The sequence below is a fragment of the Aspergillus terreus genome, genomic scaffold (genome assembly GCF_000149615.1).
Source record: "Aspergillus terreus NIH2624 scaffold_4 genomic scaffold, whole genome shotgun sequence".
Classification (NCBI taxonomy): Eukaryota; Fungi; Ascomycota; class Eurotiomycetes; order Eurotiales; family Aspergillaceae; genus Aspergillus; species Aspergillus terreus.
This window is the reverse complement of record NT_165927.1, coordinates 1,860,554-1,887,387: the sequence shown is the minus strand read 5'-3', so window position 1 is coordinate 1,887,387 and position 26,834 is coordinate 1,860,554. Positions and strand designations below refer to the sequence as shown.

The 26,834-nt window shown below is 53.9% G+C and overlaps 9 protein-coding genes across 9 annotated transcripts; 6 read left to right on the top strand and 3 right to left on the bottom strand.

Moving 5' to 3' along the window:
• Positions 1-553: 553 nt before the first annotated feature.
• On the bottom strand, positions 554-2,000 carry ATEG_03464 (DUF3712 domain-containing protein; the record flags this gene model as incomplete). The annotated part of the gene is made up of 4 exons (XM_001212642.1): positions 554-1,066; positions 1,115-1,239; positions 1,291-1,712; positions 1,765-2,000. The coding sequence occupies 4 exons, from the start codon at positions 1,998-2,000 to the stop codon at positions 554-556; spliced, it is 1,296 nt and encodes a 431-aa protein (XP_001212642.1).
• Positions 2,001-2,637: 637 nt separating this feature from the next.
• On the top strand, positions 2,638-4,054 carry ATEG_03463 (oxygenase MpaB family protein; the record flags this gene model as incomplete). The annotated part of the gene is made up of 2 exons (XM_001212641.1): positions 2,638-3,504; positions 3,743-4,054. The coding sequence occupies 2 exons, from the start codon at positions 2,638-2,640 to the stop codon at positions 4,052-4,054; spliced, it is 1,179 nt and encodes a 392-aa protein (XP_001212641.1).
• A 2,048-nt stretch (positions 4,055-6,102) lies between these two features.
• On the bottom strand, positions 6,103-8,459 carry ATEG_03462 (uncharacterized protein; the record flags this gene model as incomplete). Its single annotated transcript, XM_001212640.1, has 5 exons — positions 6,103-7,030; positions 7,078-7,560; positions 7,607-8,133; positions 8,181-8,345; positions 8,403-8,459. The coding sequence occupies 5 exons, from the start codon at positions 8,457-8,459 to the stop codon at positions 6,103-6,105; spliced, it is 2,160 nt and encodes a 719-aa protein (XP_001212640.1).
• An 862-nt stretch (positions 8,460-9,321) lies between these two features.
• On the top strand, positions 9,322-9,732 carry ATEG_03461 (PHD finger protein; the record flags this gene model as incomplete). The annotated part of the gene is made up of 1 exon (XM_001212639.1): positions 9,322-9,732. The coding sequence occupies one exon, from the start codon at positions 9,322-9,324 to the stop codon at positions 9,730-9,732; it is 411 nt and encodes a 136-aa protein (XP_001212639.1).
• Positions 9,733-10,540: 808 nt separating this feature from the next.
• On the bottom strand, positions 10,541-11,275 carry ATEG_03460 (uncharacterized protein; the record flags this gene model as incomplete). Its single annotated transcript, XM_001212638.1, has 2 exons — positions 10,541-11,123; positions 11,178-11,275. The coding sequence occupies 2 exons, from the start codon at positions 11,273-11,275 to the stop codon at positions 10,541-10,543; spliced, it is 681 nt and encodes a 226-aa protein (XP_001212638.1).
• An 877-nt stretch (positions 11,276-12,152) lies between these two features.
• ATEG_03459 (uncharacterized protein) lies at positions 12,153-13,090 on the top strand (the record flags this gene model as incomplete). Its single annotated transcript, XM_001212637.1, has 2 exons — positions 12,153-12,690; positions 12,765-13,090. 2 exons carry the CDS (start codon positions 12,153-12,155, stop codon positions 13,088-13,090), a joined length of 864 nt encoding a protein of 287 aa, XP_001212637.1.
• A 543-nt stretch (positions 13,091-13,633) lies between these two features.
• On the top strand, positions 13,634-19,066 carry ATEG_03458 (glycoside hydrolase family 92 protein; the record flags this gene model as incomplete). Its single annotated transcript, XM_001212636.1, has 9 exons — positions 13,634-13,766; positions 13,899-14,008; positions 14,062-15,611; positions 15,663-16,241; positions 16,371-16,937; positions 16,998-17,107; positions 17,152-17,923; positions 17,976-18,168; positions 18,338-19,066. 9 exons carry the CDS (start codon positions 13,634-13,636, stop codon positions 19,064-19,066), a joined length of 4,743 nt encoding a protein of 1,580 aa, XP_001212636.1.
• A 2,605-nt stretch (positions 19,067-21,671) lies between these two features.
• Positions 21,672-23,519, top strand: ATEG_03457 (cytochrome P450; the record flags this gene model as incomplete). The annotated part of the gene is made up of 2 exons (XM_001212635.1): positions 21,672-22,742; positions 22,794-23,519. 2 exons carry the CDS (start codon positions 21,672-21,674, stop codon positions 23,517-23,519), a joined length of 1,797 nt encoding a protein of 598 aa, XP_001212635.1.
• Positions 23,520-23,845: 326 nt separating this feature from the next.
• ATEG_03456 (fungal specific transcription factor domain-containing protein) lies at positions 23,846-26,493 on the top strand (the record flags this gene model as incomplete). Its single annotated transcript, XM_001212634.1, has 6 exons — positions 23,846-24,051; positions 24,269-24,744; positions 24,794-25,113; positions 25,172-25,594; positions 25,643-25,887; positions 25,938-26,493. The coding sequence occupies 6 exons, from the start codon at positions 23,846-23,848 to the stop codon at positions 26,491-26,493; spliced, it is 2,226 nt and encodes a 741-aa protein (XP_001212634.1).
• Between the last annotated feature and the right edge of the window lie 341 nt (positions 26,494-26,834).

Here is a 26,834-nt window from a genome sequence, read left to right as displayed (position 1 = left end):
CGCGGCAAAAAGTTCACCGTGCCGCTGTGCAACTGTCCCAACGGCAGCGGGCCCGGCGAGCCGTGGCGGTGGCATGCGCACAGCCGGTGGAAATGCCAGACCTGGAAGAGACCGCAGCTGCCGGAGGGCGAGCCAACGTACTGCAACTGCGACCTTGCGCCGGGGCGGACGCTGCTCAAGTATGATGGACATTGGAAGGATGGGGTCTGCGAGGAGCATTTGCGACGGCGGAGCGTGGATGCGCAGGCGAAGCAGGCTCGCCGGGCAGCGCAGAATGTGGCGAGAGAGAAGGAGCGGGAGAAGAAGGAGAAAGAGCGGATGGATGGGGTGTCTGAGACGAATGCGAGAAACACCTCGGTAGATAGTGGGATGGGGCATGTGGGTGATGGCTGAACAGTTGACTCTTGGGTATACGAATGTCTACAGCACGCTCAGACTGATCAGACATATTCTAATCGCATTAATCTAAGGTATCATTACCTCTAGGCCAAACCCAAACGCCACGATGACTCGCATGAAAGCCCACCCGACAATGTACGCTCATAATCATCACTCATAGAAACGCCCCCATCACATCGACCATCGCATCGCGCTTCTCTCCGCCCAAGAACTCGCCGAACCCGCGCGCATTCAGCACCTTACTCAACCCGCCATTCGCCTCGATCTTGCTCAGGGCCGAGCCCAGATCCGGCGAGTCGGAGGTGATGTTGAGCGACGACAACAGCCCCGTCGTGTTGGAGCCGAGCAGTTGGTGCAGGGTGTTCTTCAGCAGGTCGGCGATGGGCACCTTGGCGGTCATGGTGAGCTGCGACATGACGTCGGTGTAGTAGGGCACCTCGACGCCGTCGTAGACGACGGACTTGCCGACGGTGTCGAGGGTGAGGTAGCCCTGGGATAGGGACTCGCTTTGCGAGCGGAGGACCTCGCCGAGGTTTTCGATGAGCTTGTGCAGGTCGAGGATGCCGTGGACGGGGGCGGAGTGATTGCCGGGGCGCAGGACGAGGTTGTCGATGGTGGCGTTGCCGATGACGAGGTCGCCGCTTTTGAGGTCGAGGACGGTGGTGCCCTGGTTGCATTAGAACTTCGTCCGATGTGTGGATGGGTGTATACATACGATCTCCAGGGTCATCACCGACGGATTGGGCAGCGTCGCGTTGGCGATCAGGTTGGTGCCGTCTTCCCGTGGCGGGAGAATCACGGTGGAGTCTTCGATGGAGAAGCCGCTGAACTTGTTCAGCGCTGGGTGGGTTAGCCGTTTGCAATGAGCTGGCCGATGCGATCGCGACTTACACGTCTGCGGAATGTTCTTGTTCATCGTGATGAAGGACTTCAACTTGCCCAAGAAGGCATGGGTCTTTCCCCGGACGGACAGCGGCGCATGCTCCATGAACACCACACTGTGCACGTACTTGGTCCACTGCTCGACGTTCAGCGGCGTGTACTGGTTCGTCACGCCCAGCGTGGTGTTGCCATGGACGGTGGTGCCGTCGATGTACAAAATGGCGTAGGTGCCGTTGCCCTCGGTGTCGCGGTTGAACAGCTCCAGGGCGATGGGGTCGACGCGCACCGGCACCGACAGCGGCAGATCCAGGGCGGACTGGATGGTCATAACGACCGAGTCCGGGCGCGGCTGCATGACGTCCGCCCTGACGAGCAGCAGGGTGGAATCATCGACGACGCGCTGGGCGATGGCGGGAATGATCAGGGTGAAGCTATCCGCGTCAGACCGGCTGCAATGCAGGACAGTGTCCCATCCACACTTACAAGATTGGCAGGAAGATGGCCAGGAAAATCAGCGACCAGAAGCAATAGCAGCACCAGAACCGCCCCCAGTGTCGACGCAGTTTCTGCGCCCGTGTTTTCTTCCCCGTTTCCAGCTCGACCGCGTCGGCCTTTTCGACATGTTCGGCCCCGTGTCCCTCGCTGTCGAGCGGCCCACGATGCACGCCCAGGGCATATTTGGCAGCTTGGGAGGTAAGGTAGGAGGCCTTCTCCGCCATTGTCTCGAATAGTCACCTATCTACCTGTCCACGGGGGTCGGGAATGGGGGGGAAATGGGTCCTCCCACTAGCATATATAGGAATAGGGGATCGCGACGATCGGCCAAGAATGCAGCCACGATAAGCATCAGCTGTAGCCGAGCAATTGACTGGCGGTTTCCCCCCGGAATAACGAGAATTAAAGAAGGATACGTATCCTCCGCATGGATCGACAACGCCCTGCCGGTGATTGGCATGGGCACGAGTTCACATGCGGGCCCGAATGAGGATCTACACGCACTATCGAACAACCGCGGTTGTCCGCCAGCTTGGGGGGGTCATGATGGAGCAAATCCTACGGAGCCGCTCCACATCGACAGAGTCAAGCGGATTCAGTGCCTGTTTGAGATGCGGGGGAGGGAATACGGGGTGACTTCGGTGTCTATCATTTTTTCCTGGTTTCTTTTGGTTTCTTTGTGATTTGGTGATGCTGCAGCGGATTGTTGCGTAGGGATGCCCTCATGCCTTGATAAACCCGCCACCATCACCACCCCTCCCCCTTGGTTATACCATTTATACCATTTACCATTTCTTTAATAGTCTCCTTGAGTCCCTTTTATTCTTCGAAATCTCAAAATAATAAGAATAAAACAGCATAATGTCCCTAGACGAAAAACACGACACCCTCTCCCAAGCCACCTCCGACCTCTCCGAGACGCACCGACTCGATGCCCTCGACCAGCTCGAGGTCATGCCTCACATCCTGCAAGAGGGCATCCTCTTTGCGGCCTCCGGCTCTGCGCTGCTGCTGCAAGCCGCCATGCCGGGCATCAACAACCGCAGCAGCGACAGCCAAGCGAGCCCGAACCCCAGCAACGGCAACCTCGCCTCCGAGCTAGGCGACGCCCTGCAAGCCTATCTCAGCTACATCGCCTGCCTGGTGTTCGGCACGCGGCAGGAAAAGAAGACTCTCCTCGACCTGCTCGCGCGCGGACAACCCCCCCTCCGCGGCAGCGAGTTCTACTCGACCCACCAGCCGGCGCAGCGCTGGGTCGCGGCGACGCTGTACGCGACCGCGACCGACTTCTACCAGCGCGTCTACGGGCGCGTCAACTACCGCACGGCCGAGAAGGCGTACGCCGAGTTCGCGCTGCTCATGCACTGCATCGGGCTGCAGCCCGGCGTGTGGCCGGACACGCGCCAGGCCTTCTGGACCTACTGGGACGACCAGATCGAGCAGCTGAGCGTCAGCGCCGAGGCGCACCGCTTCGCGAAGGACCTGATGGAGCGCGGCGACTTTCCGCGTTGGGTCGCCCTGTCCAAGCCGTTCCTGCGCGTGCTCACCATCGAGATGCTGCCGCCGCGCATCCGCGAGGCCTACGGGCTCAAGTCGACCGCCGGCACGCGTGCGCTGTACCGCACGACGATGGGATTTTCGGTCGCGGTGTACCCGGCGCTGCCCAAGTCGACGCGGCGGTACCCGTGGAAGTACTATCTGGATGAGCTACGGAAGCATTTGAATGTGGTATGACGGGAAGGAATCGTGGCGTTCGTTTCGTGTATGCAGTTATGCTATTTCTATCTTATATCCATTTGTTTAGACCCTCACAACGCCGAACTCAGCAGTCCACCCAGAAGCTTGGACACATTCGAGACCAGCTAGAGCTGTTAGCGTGCACTCCGACGGCACGGGGTACGAAACTTACAGGCGTCGCGTCCTGGATAAGCGTAGACGTGTCGTTGACAAACTGCGGCGTCAACAGCGTATCCGCATTGTCCAGCAGCCCCTGGATCTTCTTCAGGTTGTCGCCCGACAGCAGATTGGCGAGATTCTGCGCGTTGTCGCCGCCCAGCAGCACGGCCGCGCCCTTGACAATGGTCTGCAGGTCGTCCAGCGTGTCCTGGCTGAGCAGCTCCTTGACGCCGCTGAGGATGTCGGGCAGTTCCGAGAGCAGGCCGCCGCTGCTCTGCGGCGCGCGCGGCACGACGGGGTTGGGCTCGGGGTTGGCATTTGCGCTGGCGAGGGCCGGGGCGGCCAGAACGAGGTACTTGAAAATGCGCATTTTGGTAGATGATTGTGGGTATGGGTGTATGGGTAAATCTACGTGATATCAAGCAATTGACTACTTATATGTACGGCTACGGTCAAATCCAGATAGATTAAGTGAGACCCCGCCTGTGCAGTAGTCACGGTAGTCCTCCGTACGCCTCTGGACCGTGTCTTATTATCGCCCCGGTCTAGTCGCCATCCATGGAAGCACAGTGGAGAGCGCCGACTGCTGGCCGTTCCAGCCTCCGATTCGGGCGATGAGATGCAGCTGCGGCCGGTCTAGCCAGGGAGACTGCCGATCACTGTCTCGTTTTTGGGAGGTCCTCCGGCGTGCAGGGCAGACTGTGCAGGGTCCGAGGCTGTTGCTGCACCGCTTGCTACGGAGTATACTGTACAGCACCGACCTGCATACCATGTGAATCCCTCGTCATCTCATCCAACAGGTCTCTCCGCGGCCTATCGCAATGGGAGTGTATATTAACGCCCCCACGGGGAGGCGAGCGAAAACTCGGATCCAGCGACAACCCCGCAGAATTAGGGCTCCGCTAGCGTTGCAACTGTCGATCCTTCGTGCCTGCGCCATTCGCATCCATTTCCTGCTCTAGCTGGTCAGCCCTCGGACCGACAGACATGTGAATCTCCCCGACTGATTAGCATGTCGGAAACTTCTGCCGCTGCCGGATTGCCTGCTGGGCCTATACAGTGTACGGGGTATGGGGTCTGGGGTACTACGGGTATGGACATCGTCATCGATCACGACAATCGCATTCATATGATCGTCCTCTATCCAGGTTCTTCCGGCCCTAATGTCTCACTCCACTCCCCACTTCACCGTAGCCTGTTTTCCTCTATCGTCGTGGGACATTGTCCATCGGCGATGGACGGTGAAATCCCTCCGCCACCGCATCATACCATCCACGGTCCCCATATCTCGTCTCTCATATCGTCGTATCCCATCAAGTGTCTCATCGTACCCGTAGACTCCATCCAGGGTACTCTACAGTAAAGCCAGTGCCGATCACAGCACCAGCGCCACCCCGAGGACCCCCAGTGCCCCCATCCCGCTCACCAGCACGCCCGCCCCCGTCGGCCGTGCAGCTGTACCCTCCGACGAAGTCGACGCCGCCGCACCACCCTCACCCGTCGTCACAGGCGTCGGGGTCTGCGTAGCAGCCGCATGGGTGGCCGTCAGTGCGCCCTCCCTGAGCTGGGTCTTCACGACGGACAGATAGCTCTTCACGTCGGTGGGCAGACTCTGGTACCAGTCGGGGGTGTTGCCGGCCTTGAACGAGCTGGCGAGTTCTTTCCGCTGCGCGGGGATGATGATCTGCGCGAGCGCGGTGGGCGGCACGTTGTTCACCAGCTCGGCGAAGAGCGAGCGCGGCGGGGAGGCGAGGTTGTCGAGGTTGCCGGTTTGCGAGGGGAGGGAGAAGCTGAAACTGCGTCTGTGGGTTTGTTAGAGGTGTAGATTGAGGTGTTGGACTGGGGTGGAGGATGTATGTACATGGCGTTTCCGAGGGCAGACCAGTCGACTGTGTCGCTGGTTTGGGTTACCTGGGGCGCGGCCCAGGTTGTAGCTGCGAGCGCGGTGAGGAGCCAGGTAATCTTCATTCTGGTGGTGAGTAGGAGTATGGAGTAGGGAGAGTAGAACAGGTGTAGGGTGTAATGGACCAAGATGAGGGCTCTTGTAGTTCTAGTTCTAGTTCTAGGCTCAGGCTCAGGCGTATGCTCCGTGCTACGGCCGGCACCCGAGATCCGATGTGGAGGGCCTTGCGGATCTTGGACCGGTCCATGACTAGACCATGCCATTGCTAACGATTGCTAAGGGCGGAGACTGGCCCGGTTGGCTGCTGGGGTTGTGCCATGGCCAACTAGGACAGGAGTTGGGCTAAGGCCGGTCTCGATTACTGGAAATGGTAGTGCCTGTCTATTGTACTGGGTTACAAAAGACCAAGCCCAGAGAATACAGTAGCCTTCATTGGCCACTACACCTTACATAGGAACGGGACTTGCTGCACCAGAGCATTTCTCAAGCGCTAAGTCTGGTGCTATATGTATAGGTATTATAGATTCCTATCGACTCGCCCAAAAACTCTCCAACTCCCTCACCTGCGTCCCAGTCACCCATCCCAAATCCGCCTCAATGCCACGCAACAAATCCACAATAATCCGCCTCTCCTCCTCATTCTCCATGCACTGCCCCACCGCGTAAAGCAGGGGGATCATATAAACGCGTGCCGCGCTCTGCGGCCGCGCCAACGCAATCCCGCAGATCTCCCGGCAGCGGTAATCCGCCTCCTTCATCAGCTCGCGGTACGACTGCAGCTTGTCGAAGACGGTGCTGGGCGCGCTGACCGCGTCCGCGGGCCGGTTGAGCGCCAGCGCCAGCCGGCCAAAGTGGTACTGCTGCACGGTCGACGCGCACGTCGTCAGGCAGTAGAAGATCTCGGGGAACGGCATGTGGGCGATGTCGGGCAGCCGCGAGACGTCCCTTGGGCGCTCGATGCGCAGGCACGGACGGAAGGTTTCGGGCACGCGCTCGAACCAGGACTGGAATTCGAAGCTGAGTTTCAGCCAGGAGGCGGTGGTGGGGGGCGAGCGTGGCGAGGACGATGTCGAGGGGGTGGAGGGGTCTGAGGAGAATTGGGCCATCTGGTCCCAGGGGGCGGTCTTGGATTCGCTGCGGAAGTTGACGACTTTGTTGAGCAGCCAGATGAGACTGTTCGCTGCGAGGTCTTCTTGCGAAAGAGGTGTCCCGTGGGGTGGCGGGTTGGTTAGGTTGCCCTCGTTGTCGATGGGCAGGCCGGCGGCGCGCCATAGGGTCAGGTTCTGGTGGTCCAGATAGGTCTGGGAGCGGGTGTAGTATGAAGCAAGGTAGTCCAGACGAGCAAAGTTCCAGAAAGCAGCCGTGGCTCCTTGGGAGAATGCGGGAGGGGAATCCGAGAATGCAGTGTGTAGTTGTAGCAATGCGTCACACACGGGCCGGATTTCCGACAGATATCTGGATGCCGGTTAGTATGTGCGAGGGCAAGCGGATCGGTTACGCACGATTGCCAGCTTTCTCCAGGCTCGTCTAGGAGTTTATACATGGTGAGGATCGCGGACGCGGCCAGCAGGTTTTCTGTCTTCCGCCAAAAGGCACTGACGACAGACTCGTCTGCGAGGTTGATCAAGCCAGGGTTCTTCAAATGCCGGTTTAGCCACTGTTTCACAATCTCAACGGGCAACGCGAGAACGTCTGAGCTGGACATGGTTGCATAGGCGTCCGATATCGCTGAGCCCATGCTCGACGCAGCAAGGTAGTAGTAATTCGCAGCTTTCAGAAACCAGTCCACCTGCGACGAGTTCGGATAGCTCTCCATGGTGGAAGGACTAGTGAACATCCCGCTGACGACTGACAACTTTGCGCCCTTCATCCTTCCTAGATGCTTCGCGGCCAGGGCGGCCATAGAATACTTTAGATATTCATCGCCGATAGCGCGCACGGGGACGTATGCACCAAAGAACTTTTTCGAGTCGGAGACGTCCAACCTGCATGCAATCAGCTAGGGCCATTCTCCAGGGCATCGGTACGCACCAGGGTCCTACGATCTCCGAAAAGTGCCGCGTCAGAAACGCCACCTCATGTTCAGTCCCAGTCATAAGCTCCGAGAAGATGTCCTGGAACTCCTCCTTCTCACTGCGTTGCGAGGGACTCCCAGATGATGTCTGTCCATGGGGAGAGAACGGCTTATGCCGGAGGTCGTTGTACGCACCGCCAGAGAGCCCAATCCCTTCAGCCGCAGTCATCGGCGTCGCTGGACTGCTGCGGATGCTTCTGTCGGGGACACTCCGCGCACGGTCGAAAGCCGTGCTGTCCACGACAGGCCGCTCGGTTGCTCCTTGGGCTTGCATCCGGTGCATTGGTTCTCTGCGCACTGGCTCTGTCGAGGCTGCATCCGCGCCATTTGCCGGCGAGGGGACCTGAAAGCCGCGTTCTCCACCTCCCGGCTTCTCTAAAGGAGACGGGACTGCCGGATAAGCCGAGCCATAGGCTACACTCGTACTGGCCGGCGCAGACTGATCTGGAGTTGAGCTCGAGGTTGCTGAATGGCCACCACTTGCCTGGAAACAGGTGAGCTACACTCATTTCGAAGAGAATGATCACGTACACTGCCTAGGTTTTGGCCAGCAGACCGGCTCACGCTCTCCTGATACGGGGCATATCGCCTACGCACAGAAGCGCCCTGGTCTATGAACTTGCGCGTCTGCACATACCCGGGGCATTCGACGCCCGCATTGGCACACCGCTGGCAGCCTGGGCGTGTTTCATCACACTAAGCACCATTAGCCGCGGATCCTCAGCGACAGGCCTGAAGTCAGGCGCCACCAACCTTGAGATGCCTCTTTTTACATCGCTCACAGGCCTTGTTCGACGGTACCCCCGGCATGGTGTCCACTGTAGTGGGGCGTCAGATGGTGGAGAGAGGACCTCGTCGTGAAGAGCAGGCAGAAACCATGCTCTACGGGACCAAGCAGGATACAGAGTGGCGGACCATGTGCGCAGGCAGATGAATTTCAGTCAGATAAGGAAATGCCCAGGAGCTATCTAGCAGGAAAGCTTCTGCTGCAAGGGGCGCTTGGCTGGAATGGACTAGACGAAATGACGGCAACGAGTCGATCCTGACGGCGTTCCTTCGGAGTTGTCTCGGTCTCGTGCCCGCATCAGCATTTTTCCGCTCGTCTATCTATCCATCATTAACGCTTCTATCTGCGCTCAATCCAGACGAAGCTTCTCTTTATCGGTCGCGATGCTTCGAAGAGAATTTGGTCAGCCAAGCTCAGCTCAATGGTTAAGGGAGCCTCCGACAGGACCTTCTGCACCTGCGTGGCATCTCTGTCAAACGTCGACGTCATCGGGAGATGTCTATGGCCTGCCAGATATATCAGAAGCGGAGAAGAGCCGAATATACTATCAATGGATCGGTTAGTATGAGCATAATCTTGAAGGATCCTGTCTAATGCGTCGTAGAATCTGGGAAACCACACAATCTGGTCTGCTCTCAATGCCATAACCCAGACAATCTGATGCCATGCGAGACGTGTTGCAGATCTTACCATCCCGCATGTCTCCCGTCTCCGGGAGATGCTGTGGTGAACGGACAGTTTTACTGTCCATCCTGCAAAGCATATCAATGGGATCGAGCCCCCCCGCAGATCGGCAGCGCCGTACAATCCCCAAGCGCATCTAGGAGCAGTACCCCGAGTACGAGGAGCTCTGTTCAAGTGATGAGTGCTCCCAGCGGGGACAGAATGACGGCCCTTCTAGCATCAGCGGCACGCGGCATGAATAAACCAACACAGCCACGGAGTATAGAACAGCATGAACACCAGCCAAACGACGTTTCCACACCGCCACAATATGATCTGGTGGCGCGCGCCCGGAATTTCCTTCTGGAATATGGAGGTTTCCCGCCGAACCATGAGTTTCGCCTGGACTTGCTTCTGAAACTTGGAACTATGATCGACGAAATCGAGTCCCATCGTTCCATCCACCAAGAACTGCAGGAGCTGAGGGCCGAGAATGCCAGTCTCCGAAGTAACGCTCGTCTGAGAGGCGTCTCTTCTAGCCTGCCAGCGTCTTACCTGCCCCCCATCCTTCCGAGTCCGGCTGGCGCTGAAGGCGAAAAGTCTTGGGATCGCATAATAACAGACCTGCTCTGAATTGGGAGGATTGTTTTGGAATCATTCGCTCCGTATCCAACTCTATCTTCCTAGGTCATGCTTCATGGACATAGCGGCATTATCAACAACCTGCATAGTTCCGAGTGCAGCGACAATGCAGAAGCGTGCATAATCTCACCGCGTCTGTAGTGTATCAGAAACGGCGGGTACAGCAGGTCTAGATGTCGGAACTGTGTCGATTCTATTTGGTACGAACTATGGGTGTTCCCCTGCTCCAGACTAGAGCGATCTGGACATCGCCGGGATGTCTACTTCCATACAGCGACGTGACATCTATGTTGCCTGGCTTGATCAAATTTTCGCAAGTCTCAGTGTTGTTGAATGTCAGCAAGCCAGCCATGCCAATGCTGACCGCGAGTGATGATGTGACGTGGCGTCAGGGGTGCATATGTGAAGCCGCAGCCTTGTAAACAGGCTTATTTGATTCGTTCTCTGCACGAGTAGACGACAGGTCAAATGTCTCTTCGCTTCTGATGTTCGACATGGCAATTTTGAGATCGGGCTGACTCTGCCTTATTTCCACCATTCCATCCCGCCGTATAGACATCGTATAGCCCACGGCTAGGGTTTAAAACCCGCCTTTGGCATCCAGTCAGAGTTCAACTTTCACAAAGCTTGACAAGAAACTCCTGATATCGACCACATACCCGTGTCCAGTTCATGGGCGATACGACGTTAGGAAGATATTGGTATTGGCATCCCGACGATGTCCAAGGAATCGAATGGGCGGTATTGGTTGTTCGCAGTAGTTGTTTCGTGTGTTTGATTCTTGGGTGTTATGTGAGATTCAATGGATGGCCGCAGCAAGCCATATGTACATTGGCTTGAGGGTATTATCTCTGTAGTCAACATAAATATATTCAGCAGAGTGAGAACTCCAAGACAGACTCTCATCTAATTTCCATCGAGGAGGTCCCTTCCTATCAACCACACATAGAGCAATAAACAGTCCTTTCCCGTGAAAAGCGCTTCCTTGATCGTCTGTGGATCTGAAAAGAACGTCGGAAAGACCACCTCCACAATCACTTTCCCAGTCGCTGATGGGCAACACGCACCACCCATTGTCCACGTAACACTTTGGATGGGTAACGAGGGCGTCATGACCCAGCTCTTCACAGCCGATCTGCCTTCTTTCGAGCGCGTACGGTACCATTTGGCGCTGCAGACAGAGCATGGTATCGGTTACCCAGTTCTGTCCTTCGGGGCTCATCCGATCGCGCACCGCCAAAGATTTCGAGCAATATTTGTACCCTTCCCTGATGGGGTAACCAGATGGGCCGCAGCGGTATTGGGGTTCAAGACAGTCCTTATAAAAACTGCAGTCATTTGGTTGGGGGTTGGCGCAGTCCGTACGCGTGAGATCAGCTTCGCTGGTAGCTCTATTAGCCAACTTGACCGTTCACCCAGTCGAATTTGATATGTACCCTGATGCGACGTGGATGCTAACTATCCATCCGAGCAGTAGAAGCAAGTTCATGGTACGCATAGTAGCCATGATCCCATGGACAGCTCCTCGGGCCATTGTAAGACGTGGCAACGATCAACGTATCGTATCACCCCTGAAGCGACTGCAGGGTCACCTGATCCACAATGTAAAAATAGCCCGATATAGATTGCTTCTTCATTTTCTTCCTTGCCTGCCAATTCCACTCCTCAGTAGAAGTTATCCAAGCCACATGGTCAGCAGGGTCCACATGCGAGTTATTCTCGTCTTGTTGAAGGATCTCCCATTGTATGTTTTAGCAGCCTAGAAAAAGAGTCTTTGATGTAGATTCCAAGTCCAATAATCTCTTTTTCTCCCGCCAGACGCCCCGTACCTAATACTAAGGTCGAAACATCCATGGTAGAACTGCCGCCTAACCACTCACAGTGTTGTTCGCCAAAACTAGCCCCAGAACCCGTGTCAGGGCAAGGGACCGATCCGCGGAGGGTAAAAAAGCTTGTCCTCGAGAGTGGGATACATTCTAGGCTGCCAGATTCCCCATGAACCCCGTCAGGACCAAGATAATAGGATCCGGTGTAGATTGTCGATGTTGCGTAGATGCTTCCGAACAATCTGAAACAAACCCACCTTCTAGGACCATGCGGTAGAACGAATGAAAGAGATCAGATGTGCAGATTGCCTTTTGCGCTCCTCAGGCTAAGCCGCCAGGCAGACAAGTATACAACTTCGCCATCCCACATATTGCCCTTTTGGACAAAACAAACCAACCCCTAAAGAAGGCTATTTTTGCCATAGTTCAGAAAATACCTCATCGCTTCAACATACTGTAACTGCATCGTGTTGCCTCCTGCCGGGGTTTAGCCTATAATGTCTATTGATTTCATACCCTACTTCCACCTCTCACTTCTCCAGATACTCATGCTTCTCTCCTGCTTTACCATAGTACAGTGCAATCATGGGCCTCATCCAACGCCATCTTCATCATGGTCTACAGAACTTGCCACAGGAACCCATATCCAAGCTCGCGCCGTTCTCCGCACTCATCATATCCATTGTACTGGTAATATTATTCCTGACTCGTTTCTACCTTCTGGAGGGATACCTTATCCAGCGTCTATATGGGAAGACGTACCTTGAGCTTAGCGAGCTGAACAAACGCGGCTTCATAAACCACCATATAGCCGGCTTCACCAAGATCGTCATCCTCATCACAGCCGCCTACCCTTTTATCGCCATCATTGCGGGACGTGGCACGTATCAGACGCCTTACGCCCACGGCAGTGTGGTCCGGCTGGGCGATATCCTGATCGTCGCCGCCCAGATGCTGGTTGCGATGTATGTTTTTGAGCTGATATACCGCTCCAAGCTCTCGCCCATTGCGGTCATGCACCATATCGGGACCATCATCATTGGCCAGACCGCTATAGCCATCAACATTGGACATGGACGTGAGCCTGACGCCAATATCGAATTCATCCTCTGCTGCGTATGGGGTACGTGTCTTCTGCTTGCGATTTCTAGACAGTTCACGACATAAGCCATGCCTAACACATTTTCCTATATGCAGGCGCCTTCGATATCGTCTCGGAATTCCTACCCCATGTGGCGATTATACTGTACCGCGTTTTTCCGTCGCGACATCACTTCCTCAGCGGTGTGTTCTTGATAGCCTGCATCACAACCGCCACCGGCACGACCTGCGAAACAATTGTGGCCATGTGGCTCTTTGGTGGTCTGTGGAATCGGTGGCGACTGGCGTTCAAAATCGTGACTCCTATATTGCATGTGGCATTTTCTGCGACGCAGATCCACGGGAGTGTCGTGTTCTGGAAGATGTACCAACGACAAAGAAGACTGATGTTGAGGAAGAGGGAGGAACAGACAGGGTTATAGCAGTGGATGGGGTGATATATCGAGGCCTGGACGGCCAAGGCAGGGGTTGGTTAACTCCGTCTACCATATTTCGATTAATAGAATATTTGCTTATTCAATGTATATGCCAGTTATAGACAACTTCTATTCTTGAATCGAGAATAGTACTTGACCTGTTTGATGGAGCAACTATTGAATATGCACCTGCATACCGGACTCACGTACCACCTCATCTATCCCTTTCGGGAAATGTGCCTTGTCAATCCCTGTGATCGCCCATTCTCCAAACCGGGGGCCATGGCCGATGTTACATTTCTAGTTATTTCAATGATACAGACCCCTCACCGGAGGCATTAGTGAGCTGTCCCCTCTTTTCTTATATGTCCAGCCTGTCGAGCAATTCATGTTGGAATTCATCGCATAGGTAGGGAGATACGCTGTCACTTGTATGGAGGACAAGACGCGTGAATGACAGGCATTTCCACCTAAATCTCGTGCCTCCTCAAAGTTCTATCCTCTCACTCTCCTTGTGAGGTTGTGGTAGTCTGGTGTGTGTTCCTCGCAATGTGGGCGAATACACCCATGCGCGCACTCACTGCGGCATTCCTCGCCTCACTCGCGTTCGGACGTGATGACAACAATCCCAACTTCGACGTCCTGGACTTTGTCGATCCACTAATTGGAACCGCAAATGGCGGTAGGTATCACCTAACGATAATCGACGAAGGCGCGAGTACTCATAGAATCCTAGGACATTCGTTTGCCGGCGCGACCCTGCCATTCGGTACGTTACCTGCCCTTTGTCCAAACACGCGACTGACAGAGACAGGTATGGCGAAGGCCGTGGCAGATACAATGGGCGAGAACCAGGCGGGATTCGCAACCGACACGACAAATGTCACTGGTTTCTCGCATATGCATGATTCCGGGACTGGTGGTGTAAGTCACGGCACACAACAGCCCGCACATCCGGACATCACTTACTATCTTAGGCGCCTTCACTGGGAAACTTCCCCATCTTCGTGCACCCTCAATGCCCAGACGACGGCATCAGCAGCTGCAAATGGTCCCAGAAGGAACGGGCAACCGACTGGATCCCCGGGTCCGTCAAGGCACGACCGGGATACTTTGGCATTAGCCTGAAGAGCGGGCTTCACGCTAAGATGACGGTAACAAACCGGTCGGCATTGTACCGTTTCACGTTCGACTCGGACTCCAAGGACCTCAGCCCGCTCGTCCTGGTGGACCTCATGGACCTCCCTCAGTCGCGCAAGGCAGGCCGAGCAGCGGTTGATCCATCAACCGGGAGATTCGCCGGGAACGCCACATTTGAGCCCAGCTTCGGCCAAGGACAGTATACGCTGCACTTCTGTGCGGATTTCAGGGGCGCGCGTCTGCGCGACACCGGCGCATGGGATACTACGCGCGCCACACTCAACTCCACAGTCCTCTCGCTGGACGGAAGCCGCCCTGCTAGCTCGTTCTCCGGGGGTACGTTTGCGAGATTCCACGCGCCGGAAGACGGGGTTTTGCTTGCCCGCGTGGGCGTTAGCTTTATGAGCGTGGACCAGGCGTGCGCGAACGCGGAGAACGAACAGCCGGATTTCGATTTCCCTGCGACGGTCGCTGCGGCGGAGTCGGCGTGGAGAAAGAAATTGAGTCCGATCAGCGTTGATGCTGAGGGGGTATCGTCTGACCACCAGAAGGTGTTCTGGAGCGGCGCCTATCGTGCGATGATCAGTCCGCAGGACTATACGGGGGAGAATCCGATTTGGCAGAGTGACGAGCCGTACTATGACAGCTACTACTGGTTTGTATTTCATCCTTTGGAAAGAGAGCAATCTTCTGACTTGAGCAGTATCTGGGATTCATACCGTGGCGTCCACCAGCTTCTCACGATCGTGGATCCCTTGTCCCAATCACTGATGATACGCAGTCTGGTAGACATCTACCGCCATGAAGGCTATCTCCCCGACTGTCGCATGTCCCTATGCAAAGGCTGGACGCAAGGCGGCTCCAACGCCGATGTCCTGATGGCCGACGCGTTCCTAAAAAATGTCAGCGATGTCGACTGGGCCACCGCCTACGAAGCCGTTGTCAAGGACGCAGAAATCGAGCCGCCAAACTGGGACGTCGAAGGCCGAGGAGGACTCCGCAGCTGGAAAGGACTCGGATACATTCCCAAGAATGACTACGATCCCGATGGCAGGGGCTTGCACACCCGCAGTGTGTCTCGGACTGTGGAATATGCGTACAACGACTTTTGTATTGCGGAGATCGCGAAGCACATGGGCCATGAGAGCGATTACGAAAAGTACACGAAGCGCGCCTCCAACTGGATCAACGTGTACAAGGCCGACCAGAAATCGTCCATCAACGGCGTCGATACCGGCTACACTGGGTTTGTGCAGCCGCGGCTTCTGAACGGATCGTGGGCATATCAGGATCCGATCCTGTGCAGCCCGTTGCTTGACTTCACCGGCTGCTACTTGAATGCCGGCGGGCACGAGACCTACGAAGGAAGCTGCTGGTTGTATACATTGTAAGTACTCCGCCACGCTGGACGGACACACAGGCTGACCGTTGAAAACAGCTACGTCCCCCAGGACATGGCCAAGCTGATTACAACACTCGGTGGCCCGAAAAGCTTCACGTCTCGACTGTCTTACTTGCACGAATCCGGTCTGCTCTATTTCGGCGACGAGCAGGCCTTCTTGACAGTCTTCCAGTACCACTACGCAGCGAGACCTGCCCTTTCAGCCGAGCGCGTGCACTACTACATCCCGTCGCAGTTCAACACCTCCGCGTCCGGCATCCCTGGCAACGATGACGGCGGTGCCATGGGCGCATTCGCCGTTCTGAGCATGATGGGCCTCTGGCCCGTCCACGGCCAGGATGTATACCTGATTACGCCGCCGTTCTTCAAGGAAATCAGCATTCGCAACAGCGCGACAGGCAATGTCGCTACGGTTAAGAATGTCAATTTCGATCCGTCGTACCAATCGATCTACATCCAAAGCGCCAAACGCGATGGGAAGTCGTGGACGCAGAACTGGATCGGACACGACTTTTTCTTGAATGGTGGTGTCCTTGAGTTGGAATTGGGGCCGAAAGAGAGTGCTTGGGGGACTCGCGTGGATGATTTGCCTCCCAGCATGAGCCCTTATCAGCAGTAATATAGCTCCTTGTTTATATCTTGGTCTTTACTACATCTTCTCATCGTGCAAGGAAACAAAGGGTTTGCGCCTTGCAGCAATGAATCAGCCTTGCGATAGTCGGTTGAGTGGAGTATTCACGTAAGATCAATGCCCTACTGTGCGGGGCAAGGGGGCACTGCTGAGGACGAGACAAATATCCACGCGAGTTTCAATAGTCCAAGTCTTCACCCATATTATCTCTCAAAAGAGCACAATATTCTTGAGCAAGGGCTGATGGACCCCCTCAGCATCTCCGCCAGCATCATAGCGCTCCTCCAAGCGACCAACGCCGTGCTCTCCATCTGCTACGACTACAGCTGCGCCGTGAACGGAGCCCCATGGGGCCTGTCCAATCTGATTGACGAAACGCGCAGCCTGCGCAATGTGCTAGAGGCGCTTGTGCGCCTTGTCCACGAGCACAAGGCCGCTCACCTCCCCACTCTTAGGATTTTGTGTCAGCCTTATGGCCCGGTGGAGAACGGCGTCGGGCGGTTGGAAGAGTTGGAGAACCGACTATCGTCGGCAGGTTATAAAGCCCGAGTCCTTTCTCGACGTCGTGCGTTCTTTGAAGCCTTGGCCTGGCCGCTTCGAGAAGCCGAGACAAAGCGGACAACGGAGCAGATTGAGCGACTCGCGAGCACTCTGAGTTTAGCTATGCAGACTGATCAGACGTATTTTACTTTACATTGCTCCTCATTAGTCGGGACTTGTTGGGACTGACGCTAGTGCAGTCGATTGATGCTTGCGATCGAAGACTTGGCCATCGAGAACCAGAATATGACCGCCGAGACGCGAGACGGAGTCGCGCAATTGCAAAAGGCGTCTCTGTCCGTACAAGATGGTATGTACCTCTCATAAGCCAACAGGCCCCTGCTAATAGTGCAGACGCTCGACGCCAAAAAATCAAGGCGTGGCTGGCAGCCCCAGACCCTTCGATAAACCACAACGCCGCTCGCAGCAAACGATACCCTTCCACAGGCGAATGGCTGTTCAAAAGCAAAGAGTATAAAGCCTGGAGGAAGGATTCCTTCACCACTCTTTGGATGCGCGGCCCTGTTGGCTGTGGCAAGACCATCTTGACTTCAGCGATGATCGACAACCTGGTTGAGGTCTGCAATGATGACCCGTCCAGAAGCCTGGCGTATTTCTACTTTGATTTCAACGACCCGTCTAGACGGACGCCGGACGCCATGCTACGCTCCCTGATCTCTCAGCTCATCATGCAACGCGAATCAGTGCCGGCTGAATGGGACAGTCTGTTCTTCGCAAACGGCGACCGACAACCAACCATCGAGGAGCTGCTGTCTATTGTTCGGGAGATGATGCAAAAGCCTCACGAAGGTGGGTTCCTGGTCGTGGATGCCCTGGATGAATGCGTCGATTCTAAGGCCTCGGGGGACGTTCTGGACAAGATCGACCGCTGGGATATCGAGGGCTGGTGGCTGTTTGTTACAAGCAGAAAGAACGCGCCAGGCCTCGAAACAGAGCTATTCTTTAACGGGGCCGTGTTCTCCATCCCCGTATGGCGCGTCAGGAACGATATACATGTCTATGTCCAGCAGAGGTTTGATTCTGACCCGAAGCTGAGACGATGGCAGAGCCGTCCTGATCTCAAGGACGAGATCAGGGAGACAATAGCAAACAAGGCTGATGGAATGTAAGTCCTCCTTATCAAATCGTATCCCCACACACTGCTCTAACTACTCCAGGTTCCGCTGGGCTGCATGCCAGCTTGATGCGCTTGAGAATTGTCTCAACGTGTCAACGCTCCGCCAGACGCTAGCTACCCTGCCCAACTCTCTCGACGACATGTACGCCGAGGCTCTTAAACTTGTACCAAACGAGCACACACAGCTGGGTATCAAAGCTCCTCCAATGGCTCGCATTTTCCACCCGCCCCCTGTACATCGAAGAAATCGCAGAGATAGCCACCGTCGACATAGCGTCTTCGCCAAAGTTCGACCGGGACAGACGACTGTTTGATCCGAGAGATATCATCAACCTCTGTCCCAGTATACTCGTGGCCGTAACCAACAGCTCCGATGGTGACTCACCAGACCCTCCACCCCAGCAACTGCGCCTAGCCCACTTCTCCGTGAAGGAGTATCTACTCTCCGACCAGATTCGAACAAGTGATGTACGCCAGTTCGCCATGACAGAGCAAACCGCCCACGCTACGATCGCCGCGGATTGTCTAGCGTACCTCCTGCAATTCGACCGTCCATACATCGAAGTCCTGGAAGTCGTCCGCTCCTCACCACTCCTTCGCTACGCGACGAACTACTGGCCCGAGCATGTAAAGCGCTCCGAGGAAGAAGGGTACAACAAGTTAGAACCTCACGTGTTAGAACTACTCAACTCGGGCACCGTTTATGCGAACTGGACCGCATTCCTGGAGGGATACACCCCATTCAGCTCGGACGAAGAGGGCCCCAATTCCCCTCCAGACCCGCTATACTACGCCGCTTCCTACGGGCTCAGCCGCGTATGCGAGACCCTGATTCGAAATGGAAGCCCAGTGGATAGCCTAGGGCAAGCGGGCACGGCCCTCGCCGCTGCTTGTTTGTCGGGGTCGACAGATGCAGTGCGTGTGCTTGTTGATAATGGCGCAGATGTCAATGCGAGTGGACCGCTGGGTCCGCCATTGCTACTGGCTGCTGGTAAGGGAGTTGTCGAGATTGTGGAGTGTCTTCTTCAGACGGGAGCGGACATTAGGTATGGGAGTGAGACGGGCGAGACGGCCTTGGTGGAGGCCCTCAGATATGGTCACAAGGATGTCGCTCGCTTGCTTCAGCCTTAGTGGTACTGGCTTTTTGATTGAGTCTTTTTATTGATGTACGGCACTGTTTATATCAAAACTGAGCCTCCGATTCAGCGTGCGCGTTGACATCACAATCGACATCTGCTATCTATCAGGCCACTGAGAGCATAATTTGGCAAATATTTTTATTTTTGGAACCAGAAAATGTGGTGGAGCATTGCTCCTGGAAGCTTGAAAGTCATGAAGTCATACCGGAAACGGCACAAGGAGACCGTATAAATAGGTCGACTTAGCACTAGGAACCAGGATTTCCCGCATCACGTCAATGCGTCGGTCGACGACGGACGCCACCAATTGAGACCGAAACAGGAGGGTAAGGATGACGGAGAGGGAAGGCAGAGATAGAGATGCAGAGGAACAGTAGGCTATTGTGAGGGTTAATAAAGAGATATACCCAGTATCGTGAAATCAAACGTATTGCAAGCCTTTTAGTATTGTTTTAGACTAATCTTCGGGCCGCTTCTACATTGCAGTACACCATCTTCCTAAGTATTTACTGTTTCATGTACGGTCTGGCGTTTTGGATCGCTCCTGATTCCGCCGGAGAAGCGCCTGTATACCCTTTACGCAGCTAGTTAGGCTGCAACAGGTTAATCAAGCGTTAATTGATTGATTAGTATGCTATTCGAACATCGCTACTCATTCCGAAGCAGCGCCGACGTCATCCCAATATAGCGATGTCCTTATAGTATGATATTTTAACCTAACATACGCTACGTAGCGTACATAGCTTGCAGTCATATAGTTCCTGTATCTGCCTCCTATTTTCTCCTGCCAGTTTCCCTGCACTTCTTTCTGTTCTTCAGCTATTCCTTCTTGTTCATACGGCACGCTTAGATAGGAAGATCCATCTCTGTTCGTCCCATTGTTACGGCACCACCAGGGGTCACTTACGAGAGGGCGGCTACGCCAGGCAAAACCGCTGGGCAACGACGACTAACCAAACCCCGCAGCAAGGAGATGCCTGCAACTTGCACACTGGCTTAGCCCGCGGCTTAGTGATCGTGACCTAAGCGCTAAACCCGAACAGGAAAAGCCACAAGGAAACCAAGTATGTATGTACCTCTACGGACTTGATTTTCTAGGACGATCCGTCCGCTAATTAGGACCCGTGGTATACAGAAAGTCGCACCGATAGTAGGGTTACCCACTGTCGTATACCACCCAGCTACTATTGTATATACTATTGGTATATCACGCCTAAGGACGAAAGGATATAAGGATACTTATTACCATATACTTAGATAGTTCTTGTTTAGTTCTTCGCGTTCAATACAACTGTTATTAATAACTATATCGTTGTCACTGCTAGTACAATTCGTCAACACTCTTATTACAAACGGATATACGTATCCTCTTAGTCTTACTTCTATTTTTGCTGCTTCGGGGTCTCAAGATCACTGTGTTAGTGCTCAGGAATCTTATTGTCGTTCACAGGAGTCGCCTCGCTCCTAGGATAAGTATCAGTTACTCCTCGGACTAGTGGATTCTAGTCACCCTCGTGCTTGAACTATAACACTAGCAGGTTACGCAGCTTAGGCGGATCCCAGGGTTTGACACTAGCCTAGTAGTTACTTACTGTAAGCTTTATTAACTGGAAGAGACAGAGCGAGCTAAGTTTAAGATCCTATAAATAAGAAAGAGGATTTATAGTAATAGGCACTCTGTTACACTGACAGCTGCTATAACAACTAAATCTAGTAACTGCTTATGTAAGGCAGGAACAACTGGACAAGGCTCTGGATCTTATAAAGGATTTCATCGCGTGCAGGACATAGGTTCTCGGAAGCGCCGCGTTCAACGCCCCCGGGAGCAGACTGGCAAGCCCAACCGGTTCACGACCCCTGCTTCCCATTTGACGATCATGGCACTAATGGCATAAGGAAGTACCCGAGAACTACAAGATCGTATACAGCAGAGCTTTCTGTTGATGAGCCAGCTGCACAGCAATCTTTCATCTCCCCACAAGAAATATCGTTTTTACCCCTGATACTCAAAAATCGATCTGGCACAAGGAAGCTTCCTGAACAGGTCTCAGAATCATCAGAACTCGACTCAGAGGCTAGGGTAAGGCAGTCGAATCCCATTTTCCTGGGCGTTGCTTTCTCGGCTCAGCTTAAATGGCGCGACAATGGTCCAAAATCTGAGCCTCACTTGCTGAGCTATATCCGAGTCTGGGGGCAAGCACGGAAAGGTTCTTCAAGGTCATTTCAAGCTCTTGGATCTAGTCCCATTGCAAAAGGGACCTATCTGATGTGGAGCTCGATTCGGACACACGCAATCAAAAGCACATCCTTCAGGCTACGGGAATGTCTCGGACACTACACTTCCGCTCTCCGAACCATACCTGCTGTAGATCACGATGTGTTGAAAGGAACCGTCTTTAGCTAGGCTTGGTTATACCGCCATATCTATCCGGAAATCGGAAGCCTTCCTTCCGCTTCATCGTCTCCTGATCCAGTTTACCTCCGAGATCCAAATAGGTTTCTTATGCGGACCAGACGTATATAATGGAAATCTAACCTCTTGGGTGACCCTTATTTGTGGCTACCATCCCATCAAAAGAGCAACACCCTGCTACGAAATGGTTATCACATTGCCAGTTCGGGCTTCCCAGAGTCCATCTCAACGAGAGATTGTATGGTATATCCTTTCATGTCTTTTTGCCTGGCTATTGTACAAGTTTTCTCTCCTGTGTCTCCCGACACCCTTTCACGACATCCCACACAACGAAGGGACCACACGCACCATCTTTGGAGATCTGGCCAGCATGTTGTCTGAAGTCTCGAAGTCGAACGATATATTCACCTGGTTACTGAGACAGACACAAAAGGCAAATTCGCCTCTCTACCAAGTGTTTATTCGTCCATTCGGCAGGCCCTCGATTCTCCTGTCCGACTATTGGGAGGCGACTGATATCGTCCTACACCGTTCTCGAGAATTTGATCGCACACCCTACACTGCTGACGTCTTCTCCGGGGTCTTACCCAACCACCACATTCATATGCCGACTGGTCCTGAATGGAAAGCACATCGTCGGCTGTTGCAGGACCTGATGACGCCGAACTTTCTCAATAATACTGCTGCACCCGCCATATATGACAGAGCCCTGGAATTGGTGGACCTCTGGGATGCAAAGGCGCGGTTGGCTGCAGGCAGACCGTTTTTCGCGGCGGAAGACATCCATAACACTGCTCTAGATGCGGTCCTCTCCTTCTCTTTCGGTGGTGCCTTTCCACACAGCGCGACCAGACCCCAGCTTGAGTTGTTGTCTACCCTGTATATGGAAGCCGTACACAGGAATGACACTCCGCTTGACCGACCAGCCGAATTTCCGCAAGCCAGTCCTCCCGACTGCATCAAAGCTATTCTTGATATTACAGGCGCGTTCGAATACACGAAATCGTCCATTTTTCCACGGCTCATGTGGTTCCTAGCCAGTAAAACGCCTCGTGTCCGCCATGCCGTTCGAACCAAGGACAACTTCGTCCTGCGCGAGCTACAGGGAGCCACGCACCGCTTGGTTTGGAAGGATTCTGACGCTGACCACACATGGGCACAGTCTGCGGTAGACCTTATTGTGGATCGGGAAAGGAAGTACGCAGAGAGGGAGGGTAGAAGTCCAAATTTCTTTGGATCGGCCATTCGAGACGAGGTGTGTAATTGCCCGCCCTGACCTGTTCTTCAAGTGCACTGAGACCGCTAGGTTTTCGGCTTCGTCTTGGCTGGTCACGATACTACGAGCACCACCATCGCATGGGGCATCAAGCTGTTGGCGGATAATCCTGATGCACAAACCAATTTAAGGTTGGCACTTAAAAATGCCTTGTTGGAGGCAGCTGCTTCTAACCGGCTACCGCTATGCTCGGAAGTCATACGTACTTCGATTCCCTATTTGGATGCAACGATCGAAGAGATTCTGCGGTGTGCTCCGACTGTCCCTGCCGTCGACCGGGTGGCGTTGAATGACACCGTGCTCCTGGGCCATTCTATTCCAAAAGGTACCTCGATCTTTCTGATGAACAAGGGAGCAAGCTTTTTCTCGCCACCCCATGAGATTGAAGACGAGAAGCGCAGCCCTTCTGCCCGAGCCGCCAAAAACAAGGGTCATCATGCTTGGGATCCGGAGACGTTGGATATATTCCTTCCTGAACGATGGCTTGTCGCTTCAGAGGAACAAGCAAGTGCAGTGGGGACCGCAAACGTAGTGTTCGACCCCGCTGCTGGACCGGCCATGCCATTCGGAGGAGGTCCGCGAGGATGCTGGGGCCGCCGACTAGCCTACCTGGAAATGAGGTTGATTTTTGCACTAATGGTGTGGAGATTTGAGTTGCTGGGATGTCCAAAAGAGCTGTCGGGATATGATGCTTTCGATGGTCTTGTGCACAAGCCCAAAGACTGCTTTGTCCGGCTCAAGAGGATTGAATCATAATTGATATGCTGTTGAGACTTTAACAGACCTAGCTGGATGGCTGATGTTAACAATTCTATCGTTTGTGCTCTATGGATGCCTGACTTCGGAGATATACCAGTTCCGGACAGTACGACGCAACCGACGCGGCCATGTAGGAGTCCTGACTGTGTAGCAAGGTCGGATAAAATAGACTATTATGTAATATATTAATGGGACTGACCTTCACCTCGTATGTAAACCCTGCCTCCGAGGACGCCTGGATCTCCAACATTGGCTACTCGATGATATCATACGGAGCTTGATATGTCCGGGCTCCGGCGCACACGTGATCTGCTCGGAGGGACATGGATGCGGACTCCGGAGACTTCCTCGAACTCCTCAAAGCCTTGGTCCCTGCTATGTTCCTTCATGGTAGTAAAAAAAAAATAACAGGCACCATGGCAGAATCCCGAGAGTCCCGTGAGGCCCTAGCGGTGGGTTGCATGCATTCAAGACGCAGTACTCTTGTGGAGCTAATCTGGGATAGTGCGATCTCTGTTACAGCAAAAAGGTGGGTTTCCCTTGCAGCTCCAGGAATTTTGTCGATCTCAGAAGTTCCCTACTCGGTAGATAAAATGCGATAAAGGCCAGCCGTGCTATAACTGTGCGGCTTCGAAATCGCAATGCAATCGATCTCGGCAGAAACGCGCAGTCCGCCAGAAAGTCAATGCGTGAGAGACCACTCTAGCTTAAGACAAACCTCAGTGCTGTCTACTGACTCGAGACAGCAATGAGAGAATTCAGGCCATTGATCAGCGATTGTCAGTTTTGGAGGAAACGCTGAGGCACATCAAGTTCGCTCGGCCGTCGCCATGTAATCAAGATCCTGTTCAACCTGCGACCTCGTTCCCTCGCGAAGCAGAGGAAGTGACAGGTGCTGTTACATCTCCAATGATTCCTCGGCAGTCCCTGAAACGGAAACGCACGTTAGATGCTAGTATCGAAGACTCTGCCCTCTATACGCCGCTCTCTGACGCCACGTCTACTCGCGAGAACGAGGCTCGGGCCTTCATCCGCACAGAACTGTCGCGCAATGACTGTTTGTCCGTCAGTCAACGCGCTGTACTTCGGTCAGCCCTGTCATTAGTGGAAAAGCTCTCTCATGGCGCGGGTCCGGCTGGAAATGACTGTACTCTGTGGGATCAGGGTGACGCTCCCTACGCCGAACTCTCGCAGGCCGATATCACACATATCCTCATGAGAGGTAAGACGGTCATCGGGTGGGTTTCGCTATTCTGTGCTGAGTACTACAGATTGCGATGAACTCAGCAGTGGGAACACGGGCTTTCGGTTCCCCGATTTCCCAAGAAAAAGCGCTATAAAGCGGATCGCCTTGGCTCGGTTGGAGGGCACGGTCGACGAGCCAAACATTAACCTCCACAAAGTTATCTTACATTTCCGAATGGCTGTTCTATATCATGCATACACACCGTCAGATATTCGTGAGGTTCCTGTGGTGAGGTCCGTTGAAGATCTGAAAAGCAAGCACTTACATGCGTCTCTGGCTGCACTGAACCGAGTCGGGTTGTTAGCAACTCCGTCCCTGCTCCTGTTGCAGGCAATCATTACTGGAGTACGTGGCACGAGTAGCTATTTCACGAAATTTGGCTCTGACATCGATCCTTCAACAGGCTATCATTATGGCAATTCTAGGAGATGTACAAGGCTGCCACACGCTAACTGTCTCCGCCTGTCGCACTATAGTTGCTACAGGATATCACCTTCTCACTGATACAGTCGCGAAGACAGACGAGGATGAAGAAGCTCGATTGTGCATTGTTTGGTGCTACCACTTCGACAAGGCGATGAGCATGCTCCTCCGAAGGCCTTCAGTGCTGCCGAAGCTACGGGTATCCGTCCTCAATCTCGTGGAGAAAACCCCTATAGATCCCATGACGATTGTCTTTAAGCTTTTCACAGAGTTGGCTCAGGTGCAGGAATGTGCTATGGAGTTTCTTTTTTCACGAGACAAAGGACGCGATGATGAGGCGTTACTTGATGACATTAGTATCCTGCGAAACCAAATGGATGCAATTCATAGATCTATAGACGAGGTAGGTGCTTGACGAATATCATCTGACGCGGACGCTGACAGAATGGAGATCTCGGATTCAATTTCCCACGAGTCTAATCTGGACCTGATCTTACATGTGTTGAATCTAGACTTCACGGCTCATGCAATTGAAACGGCTATCCTTCGCTTGAATCCAAACATGTTGTCTGACGTAACTTCACGGAACACATGCCTCTGCTGCGCCAGAAAGGCGCTCTTATCTTTGAAGAAAATACAGAACTTCGTGACAGGGGAGCGGAATGCCCTTGGAGGCTATCAATTTTACTTGTCATGGTTCGTCTCGCAGTCAAGGAGATCTGATGCCCTTCGCTAACTCATGTTAGGATGGTGGCCACCTATCCTTTATGTCCTCTTTTCGTTGTATTCTGCCACGTTGTCTGCACCGCTAGCAGCCAAGAGTTCCATCTCATGGAAAGCATTGCTACTGGGTTCTCTGGCTTGCCCGCGCCGAACAAGCACATTGCGAAACTGGAAACTCTGTGTCGCACACTTGTCAACATCTGTCGACCACTCATTGTTTGGCCACAGGCCGCTATCACGTCCGTAAATGTTCCTGGATCTGAGGGGTGTCCGAGAGCGGACGGAGGAAGGCTGGAGAGAACTACTCCTAGCCGCGCCGTAAATGACGACCATGATCATTCGAGAAGCATCCAGAAACCTGAACACGCCAGGCACAACAGTGGCCCAGTTCCAGGGACAGATTCACCTGTATCCTTATACGGCGAGGATTGGAATCTTGGTGTTGAAGCTCCAACGGACCCCACATTGTGGGACAACGAACTGATATGGCAGCTCTTTAATTCAGAACCGTGTATAGATTGGTACAATGCCTGTGATTCTATTGAAGATTGGGACGCGGATTCACAGCTGAGGTCTTAGCTGAACGAAAGAGTACTTAGACACTTACTGGCGGGCATATCTTGTCGCCGAGCAGTGCAGGTTGGGCACTGGGCAATACGTGGGCTTCTTAACGAGAAACAACTTGTCTTCCCTTATCAACAAATGACAGTCGAACCTGTTCTTGTAAGCCTTCAGCCATAGGGTTCAGGTAACATGGAGACCATCGGCGTGGCAGTCAGCGCTCCGAGTCCACTGCCCGGAGCCCGGAACCGCCAAGAGTCCGACGGAGGTGCATGGTCAATTGCAGACTAAGATATATAAGGAATGCGAACGCATTCAGATCCCAAAGAGATTTGACTACCAGTTCCTCTACTCTGCAT